The sequence below is a fragment of the Oncorhynchus mykiss genome, chromosome 27 (assembly GCF_013265735.2).
Source record: "Oncorhynchus mykiss isolate Arlee chromosome 27, USDA_OmykA_1.1, whole genome shotgun sequence".
Taxonomy (NCBI): Eukaryota; Metazoa; Chordata; class Actinopteri; order Salmoniformes; family Salmonidae; genus Oncorhynchus; species Oncorhynchus mykiss.
In genome coordinates, this window is record NC_048591.1 from 16,052,619 (window position 1) to 16,075,189 (window position 22,571).

The 22,571-nt window shown below is 42.6% G+C and overlaps 1 protein-coding gene across 4 annotated transcripts in view; it reads left to right on the plus strand.

Moving 5' to 3' along the window:
• LOC110507626 (schwannomin-interacting protein 1) overlaps nt 1-22,571 on the plus strand; it is a 355,356-nt gene that overhangs the window by 276,414 nt on the left and 56,371 nt on the right. Inside the window, exon 1 of one of the 4 annotated variants that reach the window (XM_021587733.2) lies at nt 17,010-17,542. The exons of 1 other annotated variant lie outside the window; for it this stretch is intronic. In XM_021587733.2, coding sequence (XP_021443408.1) covers nt 17,537-17,542 — 6 coding nt within the window. In that variant the 5' untranslated portion in view covers nt 17,010-17,536. Of the gene's footprint in view, nt 1-17,009; nt 17,543-17,929; nt 18,045-18,750; nt 18,894-22,571 lie in introns of those variants that run through there. 2 more of the 4 variants (XM_036965813.1, XM_021587732.2) reach the window with 2 other exon arrangements.

Sequence of the window (22,571 nt, forward strand, 5' to 3'; positions counted from 1 at the left end):
TCAAAATGAATCTAATGAATGGCTTTCTACACTGTTCATGAAAAAAAAACATGCGAATTGATGTTTTTCTAGCAACTCATTTCACACTTCGTTAACGGCTAACGTTGTTCATCATATCAAAGGGTACAATGATAGAATCAGGTGTTAATCATCAACCTAAATGTAAGCAGCTTTCCTCGGTTAACCCATTCTGCATGAAATAACGTGAAACACACACAACACCTTAAACCACTTTCTCTAAACTCACATGGTTTTGACACATAGGCAATTGTCATACTACATTGTTAGGCTGAATACCTGTCTTTCACATACCCTGTTGATATTCAGTACCAGTGAGTCGTTTAGCCAGTCAAAGGTCAGATCTCCGTTGTGGACATCTGACATCCCTATTCATCAATGGCAGCCTGTCTCCCTCTCCCAATGCTCCCACAGGGTTTTGGTATTTGGTATCTTGGGGTACAGGAAGTTGGTATCTGGTAGCAGTCTCAGGTATGGATCTTTTTTACCCATCCACCTGACAAGACATGGCGGGAGATGGTGACCTGAAGGGAGAGGGTTGTTAGTGTCTCCTAACCCAACAGGTCATTTCCCCACTCAAGGCTTGTGGGTTGTACCACAGCCATGTCCAGTCCTGTTTTTGACGGTTCATTTTCTGTTGTGTGGTTCAACTCAAGTCTTATTTCAAGTGTGTTCTTTTTATTCCTCCAGCGGACTGTTTTTTAAGAGCCTGTGAGATGGATATAAACAGAGGGATATGTTCCCTGTTTTTCCAGTATTATCTGAAAGGGTTTTTTCTATCCCTTATATCTCTGTCAGTAATAGGACCTCAGTGATATCTGTCAGATAAATCATTTCACCATGCAGCCCAGCTCTGGGTGATTGGCAGATAAGCAGTTCCAGGTAGATCTGGGATTAGTTTTGTGCCCAGCCGAGCACCCATGTGACGAGTGAGGCCTGTTGGCTGGCAATTTCATAGCCACCTCACTGTTCATTGGCACTGCAGGGCACAGTGAGAGAAACACAACAGGGTTTATTGATTGACGGTGCCTGGGGTGAACTGTACTGTATGATGTTGACTGGTGAACTTCCATTGACCACCTGTCCTAAATCAAAAATTACAGTAAAAGTAATCTACAGTAAGGTCTTCTTTTGTAGGTTGGTTGAAGACATCGATCAAAAGCCTTCTGAGTGAAATGACATGGACATCTCTGTCATGTCATTTGAGATCTTCTCCGACACTTCACAGATGTTTTCTGGTCCAATTTGTAAAGGGTGGAGAGGAATTTTGGATCAAAGTATTGCTGTGGCCTTTACTTGAAGGGAGGTAATAAAGGAACTTCAAAAATGTTGGGTACCACAGTGGAGGGTGTGTGGGTGGCAAAAAAGGCCATGGTGGCAAAGTAAATACAATATAGCAGGTAAAACACTGGAATGGTAGATTTGCAATGGGAGAATGTGCAAAGTAGAAATTAAAATAATGGGGTGCAAAGGAGCAAAATAAATACATTAATTAAATACAGTAGGGAAAGAGGTAGTTGTTTGGGCTAAATTATAGGTGGGCTATGTACAGGTGCAGTAATCTGTGAGCTGCTCTGACAGTTGGTGCTTAAAGCTAGTGAGGGAGATAAGTGTTTCCAGTTTCAGAGATTTTTGTAGTTCGTTCCAGTCATTGGCAGCAGAGAACTGGAAGGAGAGGCGGCCAAAGAAAGAATTGGTTTTGGGGGTGACTAGAGAGATATACCTGCTGGAGCGTGTGCTACAGGTGGGAGATGCAATGGTGACCAGCGAGCTGAGATAAGGGGGGACTTTACCTAGCAGGGTCTTGTAGATGACATGGAGCCAGTGGGTTTGGCGACGAGTATGAAGCGAGGGCCAGCCAACGAGAGCGTACAGGTCGCAATGGTGGGTAGTATATGGGGCTTTGGTGACAAAACGGATTGCACTGTGATAGACTGCATCCAATTTGTTGAGTAGGGTATTGGAGGCTATTTTGTAAATGACATCGCCAAAGTCGAGGATTGGTAGGATGGTCAGTTTTACAAGGGTATGTTTGGCAGCATGAGTGAAGGATGCTTTGTTGCGAAATAGGAAGCCAATTCTAGATTTAACTTTGGATTGGAGATGTGTGATATGGGTCTGGAAGGAGAGTTTACAATCTAACCAGACACCTAAGTATTTGTAGTTGTCCACGTATTCTAAGTCAGAGCCGTCCAGAGTAGTAATGTTGGACAGGCGGGTAGGTACAGGTAGCGATCGGTTGAAGAGCATGCATTTAGTTTTACTTGTATTTAAGAGCAATTGGAGGCCACGGAAGGAGAGTTGTATGGCATTGAAGCTTGCCTGGAGGGTTGTCAACACAGTGTCCAAAGAAGGGCCAGAAGTATACAGAATGGTGTCGTCTGCGTAGAGGTGGATCAGAGACTCACCAGCAGCAAGAGCGACCTCATTGATGTATACAGAGAAGAGAGTCGGTCCAAGAATTGAACCCTGTGGCACCCCCATAGAGACTGCCAGAGGTCCGGACAGCAGACCCTCCGATTTGACACACTGAACTCTATCAGAGAAGTAGTTGGTGAACCAGGCGAGGCAATCATTTGAGAAACCAAGGCTGTCGAGTCTGCCGATGAGGATGTGGTGATTGACAGAGTCAAAAGCCTTGGCCAGATCAATGAATACGGCTGCACAGTAATGTTTCTTATCGATGGCGGTTAAGATATAATTTAGGACCTTGAGCGTGGCTGAGGTGCACCCATGACCAGCTCTGAAACCAGATTGCATAGCAGAGAAGGTATGGTGAGATTCGAAATGGTCGGTAATCTGTTTGTTGACTTGGCTTTCGAAGACCTTAGAAAGGCATGGTAGGATAGATATAGGTCTGTAGCAGTTTGGGTCAAGAGTGTCACCCCCTTTGAAGAGGGGGATGACCGCAGCTGCTTTCCAATCTTTGGGAATCTCAGACGACACGAAAGAGAGGTTGAACAGGCTAGTAATAGGGGTGGCAACAATTTTGGCAGATAATTTTAGAAAGAAAGGGTCCAGATTGTCTAGCCCGGCTGATTTGTAGGGGTCCAGATTTTGCAGCTCATTCAGAACATCAGCTGAGCAGATTTGGGAGAAGGAGAAATGGGGAAGGCTTGGGCGAGTTGTTGTGGGGGGTGCAGTGCTGTTGACCGGGGTAGGAGTAGCCAGGTGGAAAGCATGGCCAGCCATAGAAAAATGCTTATTGAAATTCTCAATTATGGTGGATTTATCAGTGGTGACAGTGTTTCCTATCTTCAGTGCAGTGGGCAGCTGGGAGGAGGTGTTCTTATTCTCCATGGATTTTACAGTGTCCCAGAACTTTTTTGAGTTAGTGTTGCAGGAAGCAAATTTCTGCTTGAAAAAGCTAACCTTGGCTTTTCTAACTGCCTGTGTATAATGGTTTCTAGCTTCCCTGAACAGCTGCATATCACGGGGGCTGTTCGATGCTAATGCAGAATGCCATAGGATGTTTTTGTGTTGGTTAAGGGCAGTCAGGTCTGGGGAGAACCAAGGGCTATATCTGTTCCTGGTTCTAAATTTCTTGAATGGGGCATGTTTATTTAAGATGGTTAGGAAGGCATTTTTAAAAAATATCCAGGCATCCTCTACTGACGGGATGAGATCAATATCCTTCCGGGATACCCCGGCCAGGTCGATTAGAAAGGCCTGCTCGCTGAAGTGTTTCAGGGAGTGTTTTACAGTGATGAGTGGAGGTCGTTTGACCGCTGACCCATTACCGATGCAGGCAATGAGGCAGTGATCGCTGAGATCTTGGTTGAAAACAGCAGAGGTGTATTTAGAGGGCAAGTTGGTTAGGATGATACAGTGCCTTGCGAAAGTATTCGGCCCCCTTGAACTTTGCGACCTTTTGCCACATTTCAGGCTTCAAACATAAAGATATAAAACTGTATTTTTTTGTGAAGAATCAACAACAAGTGGGACACAATCATGAAGTGGAACGACATTTATTGGATATTTCAAACTTTTTTGACAAATCAAAAACTGAAAAATTGGGCGTGCAAAATTATTCAGCCCCCTTAAGTTAATACTTTGTAGCGCCACCTTTTGCTGCGATTAGAGCTGTAAGTCGCTTGGGGTATGTCTCTATCAGTTTTGCACATCGAGAGACTGACATTTTTTCCCATTCCTCCTTGCAAAACAGCTCGAGCTCAGTGAGGTTGGATGGAGAGCATTTGTGAACAGCAGTTTTCAGTTCTTTCCACAGATTCTCGATTGGATTCAGGTCTGGACTTTGACTTGGCCATTCTAACACCTGGATATGTTTATTTTTGAACCATTCCATTGTAGATTTTGCTTTATGTTTTGGATCATTGTCTTGTTGGAAGACAAATCTCCGTCCCAGTCTCAGGTCTTTTGCAGACTCCATCAGGTTTTCTTCCAGAATGGTCCTGTATTTGGCTCCATCCATCTTCCCATAAATTTTAACCATCTTCCCTGTCCCTGCTGAAGAAAAGCAGGCCCAAACCATGATGCTGCCACCACCATGTTTGACAGTGGGGATGGTGTGTTCAGCTGTGTTGCTTTTATGCCAAACATAACGTTTTGCATTGTTGCCAAAAAGTTCAATTTTGGTTTCATCTGACCAGAGCACCTTCTTCCACATGTTTGGTGTGTCTCCCAGGTGGCTTGTGGCAAACTTTAAACAACACTTTTTATGGATATCTTTAAGAAATGGCTTTCTTCTTGCCACTCTTCCATAAAGGCCAGATTTGTGCAATATACGACTGATTGTTGTCCTATGGACAGAGTCTCCCACCTCATCTGTAGATCTCTGCAGTTCATCCAGAGTGATCATGGGCCTCTTGGCTGCATCTCTGATCAGTCTTCTCCTTGTATGAGCTGAAAGTTTAGAGGGACGGCCAGGTCTTGGTAGATTTGCAGTGGTCTGATACTCCTTCCATTTCAATATTATCGCTTGCACAGTGCTCCTTGGGATGTTTAAAGCTTGGGAAATCTTTTTGTATCCAAATCTGGCTTTAAACTTCTTCACAACAGTATCTCGGACCTGCCTGGTGTGTTCCTTGTTCTTCATGATGCTCTCTGCGCTTTTAACGGACCTCTGAGACTATCACAGTGCAGGTGCATTTATACGGAGACTTGATTACACACAGGTGGATTGTATTTATTATCATTAGCCATTTAGGTCAACATTGGATCATTCAGAGATCCTCACTGAACTTCTGGAGAGAGTTTGCTGCACTGAAAGTAAAGGGGCTGAATAATTTTGCACGCCCAATTTTTCAGTTTTTGATTTGTTAAAAAAGTTTGAAATATCCAATAAATGTCGTTCCACTTCATGATTGTGTCCCACTTGTTGTTGATTCTTCACAAAAAAATACAGTTTTATATCTTTATGTTTGAAGCCTGAAATGTGGCAAAAGGTTGCAAAGTTCAAGGGGGCCGAATACTTTCGCAAGGCACTGTATCTATGAGGGTGCCCGTCTTTAAGGCTTTGGGGAGGTACCTGGTAGGTTCATTGATAATTTGTGTGAGGTTGAGGGCATCAAGTTTAGATTGTAGGATGGCTGGGGTGTTAAGCATGTTCCAGTTTAGGTCGCCTAGCAGCACGAGCTCTGAAGATAGATGGGGGGCAATCAGTTCACATATGGTGTCCAGAGCACAGCTGGGGGCAGAGGGTGGTCTATAGCAGGCGGCAACGGTGAGAGACTTGTTTTTAGAGAGGTGGATTTTTAAAAGTAGAAGTTCAAATTGTTTGGGTACAGACCTGGATAGTAGGACAGAACTCTGCAGGCTATCTTTGCAGTAGATTGCAACACCGCCCCCTTTGGCAGTTCTATCTTGTCTGAAAATGTTGTAGTTTGGAATTAAAATGTCTGAATTTTTGGTGGTCTTCCTAAGCCAGGATTCAGACACAGCTAGAACATCCGGGTTTGCAGAGTGTGCTAAAGCAGTGAATAAAACAAACTTAGGGAGGAGGCTTCTAATGTTAACATGCATGAAACCAAGGCTATTGCGGTTACAGAAGTCTTCAAAAGAGAGCGCCTGGGGAATAGGAGTGGAGCTAGGCACTGCAGGGCCTGGATTCACCTCTACATCGCCAGAAGAACAGAGTAGGAGTAGAATAAGGGTGCGGCTAAAAGCAATAAGAATTGGTTGTTTAGAACGTCTGGAACAGAAAGTAAAAGGAGGTTTCTGGGGGCGATAAAATAGCATCATGGTATAATGTACAGACAAAGGTAAGGTAGGATGTGAATGCAGTGGAGGTAAACCTAGGTATTGAGTGATGAAGAGAGAGATATTGTCTCTAGAAACATCATTGAAACCAGGAGATGTCATTGCATGTGTGGGTGGTGGAACTAATAGGTTGGATAAGGTATAATGAGCAGGACTAGAGGCTCTACAGTGAAATAAGCCAATAAACACTAACCAGAACAGCAATGGACAAGGCATATTGACATTAAGGAGAGGCATGCTTAGTCGAGTGATCAAAAGGGTCCAGTGAGTGGAGAGGTTGGTTGGGGGTCACGGCGATTTAGACAGCTAAATCGGTAGCAAACTAGCATAGGAGCAAGCTAGCATAGGATGGAGGTCTGTTGTTAGCCAACTCTTGCGTTCCGTCAGTAGATTAGTGGGTTTCCGTGTGGTAGAGGGGATTAATCGAAATCACACAACAACAACAAAAATAAAAACAATAGATATAGTTATAGAGGCCCAAGAAGAAAAATAAATAAATTAAAATAAAATAAAAATTGTCAGATTGTCTATTCAGATAGCAGCCGATAAGATAGCCAACGGCTAGCAGGCCGCAGATCAGCGCCCAGGCAACGTCGCGCCGGAGGAGCCAGCCGGACAACTCCCTCGGGTAGACAACGTCGGCAGTCCAGCTGTGAAGGCCCGGTGGGGCTCCGCGTAGGCAGCAAAACGGGTCCGGATAGGTGACTGCAGCCCAGGAGTGATTGATGGAACTCTTCAGCTGGCTAGCTCCGGAACAATTGATGTTAGCTCCGGAATCGACGAAAGCCGATAGTCACACGGATAGCAGCTAGCTAGCTGTGAGATCCAGGTATGGATGTCCAGAGCCAGCGGCCGAAATCCAGGGACACGGAGAGAAAAATTGGTCCGGTATGTTCCGTTCCGAGCCGCGCTGTGCTGCACCGCGCCGTACAAAACTGGCGATAGATTCTCGAGCCAAAGGACAGCCGATGACCACAAACCGTGGTTAGCTGAGTACTAACGATTAGCCAGTAAAGAAGCTAACTAGCTTCTGAACTAGCTTCTGAACCAGCTTCTGAGTAGCTTCTGGACCAGCTTCTGGCTAGCTCCCGGCTAGCTTCTGGCTAATTTCTGGCTAGCCTCTCGGAGGATTACAGATCTGAGGTAAAGAATACTTTTTTATATAAATATAAATTGGTGAAGCGGATTGCAGGAGAGTGTTCTGAAGATGAGTTTTTGGAAAATTAAAAATGTATGTGAAAAAAAAGTTGTAAATATATATATATATATATATGGGACACGACAGGACGAGGACAAAAATACGTCTGAACTGCTATGCCATCTTGGGACGAGAGTGTAATAGATGAGGGAGAGTAGAGGTACGTAGGAGACTAAAACACACTACCTTAGCCTTCTGTTGACAAGTGAATTGCCTGGTGAGAGTGTTAACTCACCCATGTCACGTCCCTCACTAGATGAGGAACCCAAAAGTGTCCCAGCTTCCCTAAAGGCATTTAACTATCTGGTAGCTCACTGCCTCTGTGACCAATTGGCGTTTGGGGGATTTGTCTGATGAGAAATGGGGGAAGCGGGAAATATGGGAATGGAGGGGTGTGAGGGGAAGATAGGGATAGGGCCCCCGCTGCCTCTCTCTTTGGGGAGATCCCTGATGGTGGTGTCCCCTCTGTAGCGAGGAGAGTGTCTCAGTAAGGGGTCTTTGAAGTAGTGCTCTTTCATTACCAGGACGTAATCCTTTGTGCTGCTATTATATATTTATATATCTGTACACCGCTCCTCTCCCATCCTCTTTCAATAAAGTATGTTAAAAGGATCCAATTTAGGCCGTGCAGCTTACAGCGGACATGTGGCGGCCTACATGTGCTGTAGGTGGTTGTAATGCTGTAAGTGTTAGCTTGATACTCATCTAAAAATGTTACACTACCAGCTGTTCGAATCAGAAAACTTGTCAGAGGAATAACATGTTTGTGTTAACCCTGTCTCAACCCTGTTAGTGCAGCTGTCCATATGTGCATGGGGTGAATTCAGCAGTGGTAAATCTCAGATTACAGTGGGGCAAAAAAAGTATTTAGTCAGCCACCAATTGTGCAAGTTCTCCCACTTAAAAATATGAGAGAGGCCTGTAATCTTCATCATAGGTACACTTCAACTATGACAGACAAAATGAGAAAAAAAAATCCAGAAAATCACATTGTAGGATTTTTTATGAATTTATTTGCAAATTATGGTGGAAAATAAGTATTTGGTCACCTACAAACAAGCAAGATTTCTGGCTCTCACAGACCTGTAACTTCTTCTTTAAGAGGCTCCTCTGTCCTCCACTCGTTACCTGTATTAATGGCACCTGTTTGAACTTGTTATCAGTATAAAAGACACCTGTCCACAACCTCAAACAGTCACACTCCAAACTCCACTATGGCCAAGACCAAAGAGCTGTCAAAGGACACCAGAAACAAAATTGTAGACCTGCACCAGGCTGGGAAGACTGAATCTGCAATAGGTAAGCAGCTTGGTTTGAAGAAATCAACTGTGGGAGCAATTATTAGGAAATGGAAGACATACAAGACCACTGATAATCTCCCTCGATCTGGGGCTCCACGCAAGATCTCACCCCGTGGTTTCAAAATGATCACAAGAACAGTGAGCAAAAATCCCAGAACCACACGGGGGGACCTAGTGAAAGACCTGCAGAGAGCTGGGACCAAAGTAACAAAGCCTACCATCAGTAACACACTACGCCGCCAGGGACTCAAGTCCTGCAGTGCCAGACGTGTCCCCCTGCTTAAGCCAGTACATGTCCAGGCCCGTCTGAAGTTTGCTAGAGAGCATTTGGATGATCCAGAAGAAGATTGGGAGAATGTCATATGGTCAGATGAAACCAAAATATAACTTTTTGGTAAAAACTCAACTCGTCGTGTTTGGAGGACAAAGAATGCTGAGTTGCATCCAAAGAACACCATGCCTACTGTGAAGCATGGGGGTGGAAACATCATGCTTTGGGGCTGTTTTTCTGCAAAGGGACCAGGATGACTGATCCGTGTAAAGGAAAGAATGAATGGGGCCAGGTACCGTGAGATTTTGAGTGAAAACCTCCTTCCATCAGCAAGGGCATTGAAGATGAAACGTGGCTGGGTCTTTCAGCATGACAATGATCCCAAACACACCGCCCGGGCAACGAAGGAGTGGCTTTGAAGAAGCATTTCAAGGTCCTGGAGTGGCCTAGCCAGTCTCCAGATCTCAACCCCATGGAAAATCTTTGGAGGGAGTTGAAAGTCCATGTTGCCCAGCAACAGCCCCGAAACATCACCACCATAATTTGCAAATTAATTCATTAAAAATCCTACAATGTGATTTTCTGGATTTTTTTTCTCATTTTGTCTGTCATAGTTGAAGTGTACCTATGATGAAAATTACAGGCCTCTCATCTTTTTAATTGGGAGAACTTGCACAATTTGTGGCTGACTAAATACTTGTTTGCCCCACTGTACATTCTACCCACTAGGCACAGACGCCAGTAAAACTACTGAGTTGCCGGGCTTCCGGTTTAGCATGTGAATGGAGAAGTAGCTTGCAGATGAGCTCCTAAGCATTAGTTCATTTTGCCAAATTTTTACTTTGCATTTCACTTTCCTACATATCAGATTTGATTGATGAGTTCGTAAGTTACCTTTTTTGATTCAAATGTCACACGATCTGAGGAGCAGAAGACCTGTAACTAACATTTCAAACGTAATGGCAAATGTGAATGGTAATGGCGCCGACTCCAGTCCAACTGTTAGGGAGTTTCATGCGGTCACACTCCCCACAGATCTTCAGAAAGATCTTCAGAATCTCCTTTCGGTTCTGGTCTCAGAATTTACAGCTACCCTTGCCCCTCAGCTCAAAACGGCCATCGATGCTGCTCTGGCCCCCTTCTCCGCCTTCCTGGATGGTGTCTGAGCCGCTGCAGATGAACAAGGCCACTGACTTGAAGGCTTTGAACATGACCTGTGTGACTACAGTAACCGCATAGTAGCCCTTGAGAAAACGGTCGCCCGTCTGAGCTCTGAAATCCAGAAGCTGATTGACAAGACCGATGACCTGGAATCCCGGTCTCGCCGTTGCAATCTTTGGGTTGTTGGCATACCAGAGGATTTGAAGGAGGGGACTCAGTTAAGGTCATGTCAGACTTGTTCGCGGAGGTGCTGGGTCCGGCCATCGTTCCATCCCCCCCGAAGCTGGACAGAGCCCACTGCATTGGCCCCTCCCCAGCGGGCGGAGACGACAACTCCAAGCCTAGACTATTTATCGTCCTTTTTCACAACTACAGTGACAAGGAGCACATCCTCCAGAGGCAGGGCAGAGACCAGCTACACTTCTGAGGACGGAAGGTGTTAATCTTTCCTGACCTCAGCTCGAATGTTACCAAGAAAATAACTAAATTCCTTGATGTGAAACACAACTTTCATGAGAAGAAAGTGAAATTCTCACTCCGCTTCCCTGCTCGTCTTCACGTTGAACATGCTGGGGGAAGCTACAGTTTTACTCACACGAGGACGACCAGTGTTGTTCAGACAGTCACTTCTGAGCCGTATCTTGGATCTAAGACCTACTCTTTTGCCAAGTAGCATGCATAGCCTAGCCTGCAATTACCTTTTTGGTCCTATTTTATATTTTATTTTATTGCATTTTTCACCCGTTTTCTCTTTTATCTTTGCAAATGCTTGGTCTGTTTTCACACCTTTTTCCTTTCAAAATGTTAGATGGTAAATAATGCTAATAATAGTAATATTGGAATAGGTAGGCCTAATCCTATGAAGTTTTTATCTTGGAATACTAAAACAATGAATAATCCTGTCAAGAGTTCTCGGGTCTTCTCCCATTTGAAAAAGCTAAAAGCAGATGTGTTATTTTTACCATTTACACATTAAAGATCACTCAAGGCTACAAAACTCCAGGTTCCGTCAGGTTTTCCATTCAGACTTTAACTCCAAAGCCATAGGTGTTGGAATTTTGGTTAGTAAAATAACACATTTCTCTACTACTAATGATATTTCAGACAGTAATGGGAGATATTTAATCATAACTGGCACCATTTGGCACACACCTGGTGTATTGGTCAATGGATATGCTCCCAATTTTGATGAATTTGCCAATGGGTTGCTGGGGAAAATTCCTTCTCTGAACACCCATCTTTTGATATTTGGCGGGGATCTGAATTGTGTTATTAGCCCGGCTTTAGACCGCTCCAACCCCAGAACTATGTCTCCTTCTGCTATGTCAAAGTCCTTCTCACATGCTATGGTTCAGAATGGGTGTACAGATCACTGGAGATTTCAGAATCCCCGGGAAATAGAATATTCTTTCATTTCACATGTACACCATTCTTTATCTCGTATTGACTATTTCTTCATTGATCTAAAGTTACTTCCAAATGTCACCTCTTCTGAATATTCCCCCAATGTAATTTCTGACCATGAACCTTAAGCACTCGACATAGTCCTATCAGGACAAACTTGAACTCCTCTCTGTTGGAGATTCAATTCTCTTCTCCTGTCTGATGTCTGTAACGTTATCTCCACTTCTATTGATCATTTTCTTTTTCAAATCAGACAAGCTCAACCTCTCATTCTCTCTTATGGGAATCAAATAAGGCCTATCTTAGAGGAGAAATTATTTCTTATTCTTCTCATTTAAACAAAACTCGGTAAGCTGAACTAGAAGAACTCTCTAAAGCCATCCTTAACTTAGACCACCAATATGCCTTGACGCCATCTCCAGAGCTATATAAGCAACACTTGAATTTACAATCTGAACTCAATCTCTTGTCCACTATAGATGCAGCAAGGTTACTATTGCATTCATGCGGTAGCTACTATGAGCATGGTGACAGGACAAGTTGTCTGCTCGCACACCAATTAAAACGCAGTGCTTCTACCCGTCTGATTCCTCAAATTAAAGATTCCTTTCATAGCTTGATTTCTGACCCTACAGGGACCAACAACACCTTCAAATATTTCTATTCCTCCCCGTATATGTCTGCATTTCCATCAGATACTGCCATTATGACTAAATTTTTGGGTGAACTGGAGACTCCCACAGTTGAAACTGCAGATGAGCTTGATTCCCCTCTCAGCCTTGAAGAAGTTATTCAGTCTATCAAGTCAATGCAGAACAGCAAGGCTCCAGGGCCTGATGGGTTTCCAACTGAGTTATTTAAGAAATTATATACCAAGTTAGCCCCTTTACTTTTATCAATGTATAATGAATCACTTGAACGTGGCTCGTTGCCACCTACCCTAACACAGACTTCAATAGCGCTTCTCCTTAAGAAGGGGAAGACCCCACTTCCTGTTCTTCATTAAGGCCCCTAAGTCTCCTTAATGTGGATGTAAATGTGCTGCTGAAGGTGGTGGCGAGGCGTCTGGAAGTAGGCTTAACAGGACTCATATCACAGGAACAAACGTCATTTATACAGGACAGATGTTAATTATTTTATATTCGGATGCTGTTCAACATGATTCATTCTAAACAATTCTCCAACTCTCCTGAGATGGTAATCTCCCTAGATGCAGAAAATGAATTCAACAGAATTGAATGGGAATATCTATTTGCTATTCTTAAAAAAATGGATTTGGGGCCAAACTTAGCTCATGGATCTGTCTCTTGTATACATTTCCCCTGGCAGGCCAGTATCTGTACCAATGTACCAATGTTCTGATTACTTTGCCCTGGAACTTGGGACACGCCAAGGCTGCCCATTGTCCCCTTTATTATTTGCTGTTGCCATTGAGCCCCTTTCCGTAGCTTTACGGGCATCCTGCAACCTGTTTACCTTCTATCCTTTCTATTCTGGAATACTTTGGCTCCTTTTCTGGTTACAAGCTGAATCTCCAGAAAAGTTACTGCTTCCCAATCAATCCAGCAGCGCTACAGCTCCAGCAGACAGACTTGGCTTTTCAGCTTAGTCGTTGGGGTCACTTAGAAATGTTTTACATTTTTTATTTAACATTTATTTAACTAGGAATGTCCTTGTTTTTGAAAAAAAAGCACATTTTTTGTCCATCAAAATAACATCAAATTGGTCATAAATACAGTGTTGACATTGTTGTAAATGACTATTGTAGCTGGAAACGGCTGATTTTTTTATGGAACATCTACATAGGTGTACAGAGGCCCATTATAAGCAACCATCACTCCCGTGTTCCAAAGGCACTTTGTGTTAGCTAATCCAAGTTTATCATTTTAAAAGGCTAATTGATCATTAGAAAACCCTTTTGCAATTATGTTAGCACAGCTGAAAACTGTCGTCCTGATTAAAGAAGCAATCAAACTGGCCTTCTTTAGACTAGTTGAGTATCTGGAGCATCAGCATTTGTGGGTTCGATTACAGGCTCAAAATGGCCAGAAACAAAGGACTTTCTTCTGAAACTCGTCAGTCTATTCTTGATCTGAGAAATGAAGGCTATTCCATGCGAGAAATTGCCAAGAAACTGAAAATTCTGGTACAACGCTGTGTACTACTCCCTTCACAGAACAGCGCAAACTGGCTCTAACCAGAATAGAAAGAGGAGTGGGCGGCCCCGGTTCACAACTGAGCAAGAGGACAAGTACATTAGATTGTCTAGTTTGAGAAACAAACACCTCACAAGTCCTCAACTGGTAGCTTCATTAAATAGTACCCGCAAAACACCCAGTCTTAACGGCAACATTGAAGAGGTGACTCCGGGATGCTGGCCTTCTAGGCAGAGTTCCTCTGTCCAGTGTCTGTGTTCTTTTGCCCATCTTTTTATTGGCCAATCTGAGATATGTCTTTATCTTTGCAACTCTGCCTAGAAGACCAGCATCCCTGAGTAGCCTCTTCACTGAAAATGAACAGTTTACCCAAATCATTTTATCCAGTTCAATCTATCGCAAGTCAATCAATCAGGCTGTTACCACATTTATCTGGTCAGCAGATCTTTACTTCAGAGATGCAAGTTTAGTGGAGGGCTGGCACTAGCCAACTTTTTATACTATTATTGGGCAGCCAACTTTCAGAAATTGCCATTCTGGTTACATGTTCCAGATACCCCATGGTGCCACCTAGAGGCACATTATTATATTTCTTCTTCTCTTCCTGCTTTGCTCTGCTCTTCTCTCCCAGCTCCCCCTCTTGCTATACTCGCAATCCTGTAGTGCTTTCCACACTTAAGATTTGGTACCGGTTTCGAAATCATTTTAAATTCTCCTCTGCATCTACTATGGGTCCTATTGATAAGAATCACTTATTCCCCACTTCCTTAATAGATAATTGTTTCTCTCACTGGACAAGGAAATGTGTTAAGTCCTTCCAAGACTTATATGTAAATTAATTGTTCTCTAGTTTTCCCAACCTGGCCTCTAACTAGTCTTTGCCTCCATCTCACTTTTTCCATTACCTTCAAATTAGGCATTGAGTCTCCTCCCAATTTTCTGGCTTACCTGCTCCACCCCCTTGCCAACCCTGGGATGGCATGTTGACTCTACTACCTCGACAGAAAGCAGTCATTTCTCAGATCTATCTGTGTATTGTGTCATTGGACAAACACTCCACCAACAAAACTAAATCTGCTTGGGAACGGGAATTGGGTGTTGAATTTATGAAGGAGTGGTGGGATGAGGTGATTGATAGAGTACGCTTAACTACATATTGTGCTCGTCTTGGTCTCATGCACTTTAAGGTTTTACATAGAGTGTATTTTTCCAAATCCAGATTGTCTGAAATAAATCCAAATATAAATGTTAAGTGTGATCGATGTCATGTCTCACCCTGTGACCTTAGTCACATGTTCATGCAATGCTCTGAACTACAACATTACTGGGATTCTATTTTAAAATGTTTATCTGAGGTGCTTGAAATGAACCTGCAGCCATGTCCCTTGATAGCTATTTTGGGTATTCCAGAAGACTTGTTCTCCTTGGACCCCAAACATTCCGATATTGTTGCCTTTACATCCTTATTAGCTTGACGTGGAATTCTTCTCCCGTGGAAGTCTGCTCCGCCCCCCTCTACTTCTCAATGGCTCAACGATGTAATGTTCTTCCTAAAGCTTGAGAAAATGAAGTATTCTCTTAGCGGTTCCCAATGACACATTTGTTAGAAGATGGCAACCATTTATATCATACTTTAATGGCTTCCAAAGGCTCCCCTCTGATGAGATGCTTTAGGGTATCCCAGTAGGTATTACCAGTAGTCATTACAAAATAGGTACAGTCATCAATATAATGCTATCCAGTCCAAGCAGCTTTGTCTAAGGTTTACTGATCATTTATCTACGTTTTTATTTCTGGTTTTGTTGCGCCACTTTTTCTATCTAGAATCTGTATTGAATTGTTTGTATGTGAGACAATTGTTCTTGTTTTCCTGTGTTCTTGTTTGTTTGTTTATTTGTTGTGATATCTCTGTAGAATGTTGTTTTCTATGACCGAACTGGGGGAGGGTGTGGGGTGGGTTGGGTATATGGGGTGATTTGGGTGGGTGGTTGGGAGGGGTTGGGAGGGAGGGAATCGAGTTGGGGGAACTGAGGTAGGGAAGAGACTGGAGGGGTTGGGGGGTAGATGTGTGGTGTGGAGGGAGGGAGGGAGGGAGGGAGGGAGGGAGGGAGGGAGGGAGGGAGGGAGGGAGGGAGGGAGGGAGGGAGGGAGGGAGGGAGGGAGGGAGGGAGGGATATGGTAAAATCTTTGTATTTACATTGATGTACATTTGGTCAAACTTGAATAAAGATATATGTTTAAAAAGTATACTGAGTTGTCAACTAAAGTGAACTCAACGTGACCTCAACAAAACATTTCACAATGTCATTAGATCTAGGTTAAATGTCATTAGATCTAGGTTAAATGTCATTAGATCTAGGTTAAATGTCATTAGATTTAGGTTAAATGTCATTAGATCTAGGTTAAATGTCATTAGATCTAGGTTAAATGTCATTAGATCTAGGTTAAATGTCATTAGATCTAGGTTAAACGTTCGGTGAAAAAAAGACGAAATACCCTTACGTTGAGAACTTTTTGCAAATCCAATTAGTTTTCCACGTTGATTCAACATCATCACGTAGATTTGGGGGGTTGAAATTACTTGGATTATTTTTTGATTCAACCAGTTTTTGTCCAGTGGGTATTCTGCACTATTTTTGGATAGTAGTGCACTATATGAAGAATAGGCCTTGGCCAAAAGTGAGATGGAGAATGAGATGTCAGAGGTCTCTAGCCAAGAGTAGTGCACTATATGGAATAAGGTGTGATTTGAGACACAGCCAGTGAATTCTGTGGACAGTGCTGCCCAGTGCCACCCTACTGCATGGCAGTCTGGCAAAATACTGAGATTAGCCAGAGCTTGGTAACAAAACAGACCACAACCCTCTGGGCCAAAACACGCTCTGCCCAGAAGACTTGATTTATATTTTTGATCATCAACATAGCACTAACAAGCCTTCAATCACTTGTGAAAAGTAAAGTGATCTCAACTACAAAGGATATGACAGCAGATTCGTTGAGATGTCCAAGGGTGCTTATAGCTTATGCAGTCACAGTATGACAGAAACTGTTCCAAACCTACTCAGAACACCAGAGCATATTGAATTATTCAACTAGATATAGTGTTGGGCTCTTTTTTTTTTATCTCTCTCACGTTCTCTCTCTCTCTTTCTCTCTCACTCTGTCTATCATTTTACCTCAATATACAATTCGCAAGGTCAGTGAGTGCAGAAGGCAGGGCTGTTGTTCTGTCATCAGTTTGTTCTCAGAGCAGCTTGCTGCGATAGAGCGCTGGGAAGTTGAGACGCCGCTGTGGCAGAGAGCTTCTTTGCATGTGTGTGAGCGTTTAGTCGAGTACACTGGAAAGCAGAGATACAGTATGTGTGAGGCTGACTTGTGCGGACGATAAAAACGCGCAGAGGGAGATACACATTCACATTCTCTCGCCAATCATTGTGTGAGCCTGTGTGTGCATGCACTGAACGGTAGAAGCGACGTTTGACATCTGTACCGGGCGAGGCGAGAAGAGAAGAGCGGCGACCAGGGCGCTCGCAAAATCGGGGATTTTTTTTAACGCATCTATTTTAGATTTTTTTAACGCGTGTTTTTTTTTTTACCCTGCCTCGGGAGTGCTCGAGTTCCGCGGCGGATACACACAGAGCAATGACTGGACTGGCATACGTTCTCAACAATCTACCGGCTTTCTGTAATATCTCCGGGTAGCGGATAATATCCTCACCAACTACCGAGTTATACTGACAAATAAAGATCCAATTGTTGTCTGCTATTGACTTTAAGATGTCTTGAGACAAGACATTTTACAGAGAAAATGACAGTAAGTATTGGTGATGCGTTTGTTGTTATGACTAAGCAACCCATAGGCTGGGCTATTTGCATTACCTTCTTTCATGTCTTCTATAGGTCATCGGTCAAAATATATGTATTTAGAATAGGCTGTTTTCTGTCATTCAGACATTTTACTATAGGGCGTTTGCAGGTTAGTAGGCTAACATTAGTACAGTGTGTGCCTGGGCTGGTTTATTTTCGGATATAGGCTGTCTTATTCAGAAGCCTTACCATGGAGGATAAACCTTTGTTATTGATATGTAGTGCGGTGTGGTCTATTGATAGGAACCCTGTCGTCAGTGTGCTCTCGTTATGTTCGTTGTCATCTGCGTTGTGAAATTGGGCGGTTCTGTCACCGCTGTTGCCGGGGGAAGTGAGGTTTCTCCCGTGACTTTTTTTTAGGAACATTACATCATTTGTGGATGAATGACTCAGCATACGGCTAAGTGCGCTCTACCTGTTTATGAAGTTGATATTTACCTGCATTAAAGGTTTGTATTAATTGGCATTAGCTGAACACAGGCTATTGCACAGAGCAGTGTTTTGGGTAGCCTAAATGACACTCTGATTTTGGGAGAAGAGGCATGGGTGTTAAATGTAATGCCCATTTAGCCTACTAAGCAAGTGCAAAATTGTTGTTGTAGATTATTCACAATTACATAAAAATGGCAGGGGTTTATTATTGTGGCCAGTGTCCTCTCCAATACAATAATTAAACCCAAAACGCTCGCATCGCTGGCGGGGTGGGGTTCCGCGCAGCTGTCAATTTGCATGTTTTGTGTGGCCAAATCCACCCAGTGTGTCGGCTGCGAAGTTAATCGCAGAGAGGATCAACCAAAGCGGGCCCCACCGCTCCCCCGCCCAGCTGTCTGACGGGATTTCTCGCCTTCTTAAAATAATAAGGCTACACATTTTACACGGACTCAAATGAACCGAAGCCCAAAATGGTTTTAATATGATAATACAGGAACTGGAAGCGTCACTTTAATTCCGACGTGTTTGATAGGGCTAGAGACGTTTCATTTTCTTTTAGAATAGTTATAGAGGCTACGCTACGCTCTTTTCCACCAATGGAGCCGTTGCCCTTTTAAGGACTCGCAGGTTGAGATTTAAAACGGATTCCCACCGTTTCCCCACTATAGGCTACGGTGGTAGCCTACTTCAATGGCTGGAGATTAAAGTAAGGACGCCATGATCCCTTATCCATCTTCTTATTTATAATGTGCAGAGTAAGCTAATATAAAATCGTCCTTGAATAGTCGTGGAATGGCAGGAGGAATTTCGAATAACATCGGCCGGATGGATCACTGATAGAGCCGGTGTTTTTGATGAGCATTTTGGTAAGGTTTGCTACATTGTAGCAAATTGTAACGAACGCTCCACTCTTTGAAAGTCTGCGCAAGGATTCGTGACTTCATGTAGGCGATATGTCACATGTAGGCTACACAACATTTTGATCTCGAATCTTAATCATAAACGTGACTGGACTCTGACATATGAGGGGAGGTGCAGGACGCACGCGCGTTTATACCCCCCGCCTAGACGTCAACTAGCCTACTACGACATTGACACTACGTGCAAGCTATGAATCGGTGTGTCAACAACCCCCTTTTCAGATGTTGTCCTTATCAAAATAATCCACATGTATAATATAACATCAATGTAACGAAACATTGCCATCTTGCGAGAGTGCGAGTTACAGTGAACCACTGTTGCCAACATCTCGACTGTTGCCAGCCTGACCCCCTCCAGATTATACTGGTTTGTCTGGGCCTGGGAGAAGAAATGAAATTATTACTTTACGTTACTTTTAATTGACTTTCCCCTTAAGAGACACTAGAAGAAGACAAGCATGTATGTTACCAATTGAACAACATATTGCAGGATAAATCAATGTTAAAGTTTACATAGCTGGACATATATAGATGTTACATTTTATTTTATGAGTTGGTTATGTAGGCTTCTTCTAACCCATCGCTTTCTACTACATATAATAATACGATTCAATTGTATCTTTACATTAAAGGCCAAAGTCTATCACGATTCCAGTCATTCCAATAAATGTTATACCCCTTGATCTTCAAGAATAGGACCTGGAAATATGCAAGTATAGATTAGCCAAATTGTTTTACCTGAGCATGAGCCCAAGTCTAAGGACTAGCCAGCCCTACTCTGTGGTTTATGATTTTGTTGTCATGGAGGACTGATTGGGCTCATTGATTCAAGTTGAAAAATAAATGCTGCGCTCATGGAATGGCATGCTTTGAACACTACTGAAAAGTGCTATTTACATGTGAGAAAGTAATGCCATATGCTGCATTTGCTATAGGTCTCATTGTTGACCTTTTTGTTGGTGACACTTTGATATCTTGATAATATGCAGCTGTTTAAGGGGCAAATGAACAAATATGTTGGTAAAAAGCTGAGGGATGGGCCTGGATAAATGTAACCCTTCTCAGATGAATAGACAAAGCTATGGATGCAAGGACTGATCATCCATGATATTAAAATGATTGTTTTAACCATGTTATGAGGCTATACAGTGTTTGTTTACATTTACAATGTTTACAAACATTGGAGAAAAACAAGCTTATATTTTGGGTTCTAATGGAGTGTGACAGTTGAACTAAGCTCATGAGGCATGTTTAAATTATATTCTTCAAGAGTCAATGTTTATATACACTACGGTTCAAAAGTTTGGGGTCACTTAGAAATGTACTTGTTTTTGAAAGAAAAGCAATTTTTTTGTCCATTAAAATAACATCTAATTGATCAGAAATCCAGTGTAGACATTGTTAATGTTGTAAATGACTATTGTAAGTGGAAACGGCAGATTTTTTTATGGAATATCTACATAGGCGTACAGAGGCCCATTATCAGCAACCATCACTCCTGTGTTCCAATGGCACGTTATGTTAGCTAATCCAAGTTTATACTTTTAAAAGGCTAATTGTTCATTAGAAAACCCTTTTGCAATTATGTTAGCACAGCTGAAAACTGTTGTCCTGATTAAAGAAGCAATAAAACTGGCCTTCTTTAGACTAGTTGAGTATCTGCAGCATCATCATTTGTGGGTTCGATTACAGGCTCAAAATGGCCAGAAACAAAGGACTTTCTTCTGAAACTCGTCAGTCTATTCTTGTTCTGGGAAATTAAGGCTATTTCATGCGAGAAATTGCCAAGAAACTGAATATCTGGTACAACGCTGTGTACTACTCCCTTCACAGAACAGCGCAAGCTGGCTCTAACCAGAATAGAAAGAGGAGTGGGAGGCCCCGGTGCACAACTGAGCAAGAGGACAAGTACATTAGATTGTCTAGTTTGAGAAACAGACACCAAGTCCTCAACTGGAAGCTTCATTAAATGATGGTGATGGTCTGGGGGTGCTTTGGTGGTGGTAAAGTGGGAGATTTGTACAGGGTAAAGGGGATTTTGAAGAAGGAAGGCTATCACTCCATTTTGCGATGCCTTGCCATACCCTATGGACGGCGTTTAATTGGAGCCAATTTCCTCCAACAACAAGACAATGACCCAAAGCACAGCTCCAAACTATACAATAACTATTTAGGGAAGAAGCAGTCAGCTGATATTCTGTCTATAATGGAGTGGCCAGCACAGTCACCGGATCTCGACCCTATTGAGCTGTTGTGGGAGCAGCTTGACCATATGCTACATAAGAAGTGCCCATCAAGCCAATCCAATTGGAAGCATAGGGTGAAATCTCTTCAGATTACCTCAACAAATTAACAACTAGAATGCCAAATGTCTGCAAGGCTGTAATTGCGGCAAATTGAGGATTCTTTGACAAAAGAAAAGTTTGAAGGACACAATTATTATTTAAATTGAAAATCATTATTTATAACCTTGTCAACGTCTTGACTATATTTCCTATTCATTTTGCAACTCATTTCATGTACGTTTTCATGGAAAACAAGGAAATGTCTAAGTGACACCAAACATTTGAACGGTAGTGTATATATATATATATATAAATCCAAAAATGGATGTAACAACTACAGATTCCACCTTTTTTTTAAAGCCTAATCTGTATTCCACAGGCTGGGATCCGCACTATGTAGCTGTTGCAAGAGCGCATTTTTCAGTGGCTGTCCACTGGTTTCGAAAAGAATGATTGATAGGCAGTTTAAACTTCTTGAATTCAACCATTATTGGGTTCAAATACACATTTACATTTGTGAACAGCCGTCCACAACAACCACAATCCGTAAGGCGCAAATAGCAAAATGAGAGAGCGACAGTGTGAATCACATCAATGAGCTTTGTAGATATCAATAATAAGTGATATCCGTATCGCCATAGACTACACCATTCCTGTCATCTTTACCGCCAAGCGTTTATTCAAATTGGATAATCTTAGGATGCCGACAGCAGTCGCACCATTGGAAGACATTGCTTGGACTGTAGCCTACAAAATACTATTTCAGCTCTTTTCCCACGATCCATCAAACACATTTGGTGTGTCATCATATTTGTCTCTGATTTATGGTCAGACTCGCTCACATTGAACAAATATACATTTGCTCCTTTTTTCAAAGCTGATTTGAATGTCATTGAGAAAACAGAGAAGATTCCCCAACATTTTTTTTTGCAAACATCCTTTCTGAATTGAAAGTAATCCTCGAAGTAATCATCTAGTTTTTCAAAAGTATCTGTAATCTGATTACAATATTTTTTTTGCTGTTAATGTAACGGATTACATTTATCGTTGTTTTTTTGTGTGTAATCCCTTATGTGTAACGGATTACATGTATCATTTCATATGCAGGTCCGCATTTAAACTGCATATTAACTGTTATTATATATTTATAAACAGATATTTAAGATTAACTTGTGGATACCATTTGTATTTCCTTGTGTCCAGTATGAAGGAAGTTAGCGGTAGTTTCGCGAGTCAATGCTAGCTAGCGTTAGCGCAATGATTGGAAATGTATGGGTGTCTGCTAGGCATGCTACGTGCCCCTTTAAGATACGTCTTTCCCGAATGTGGTTGGGGAAAA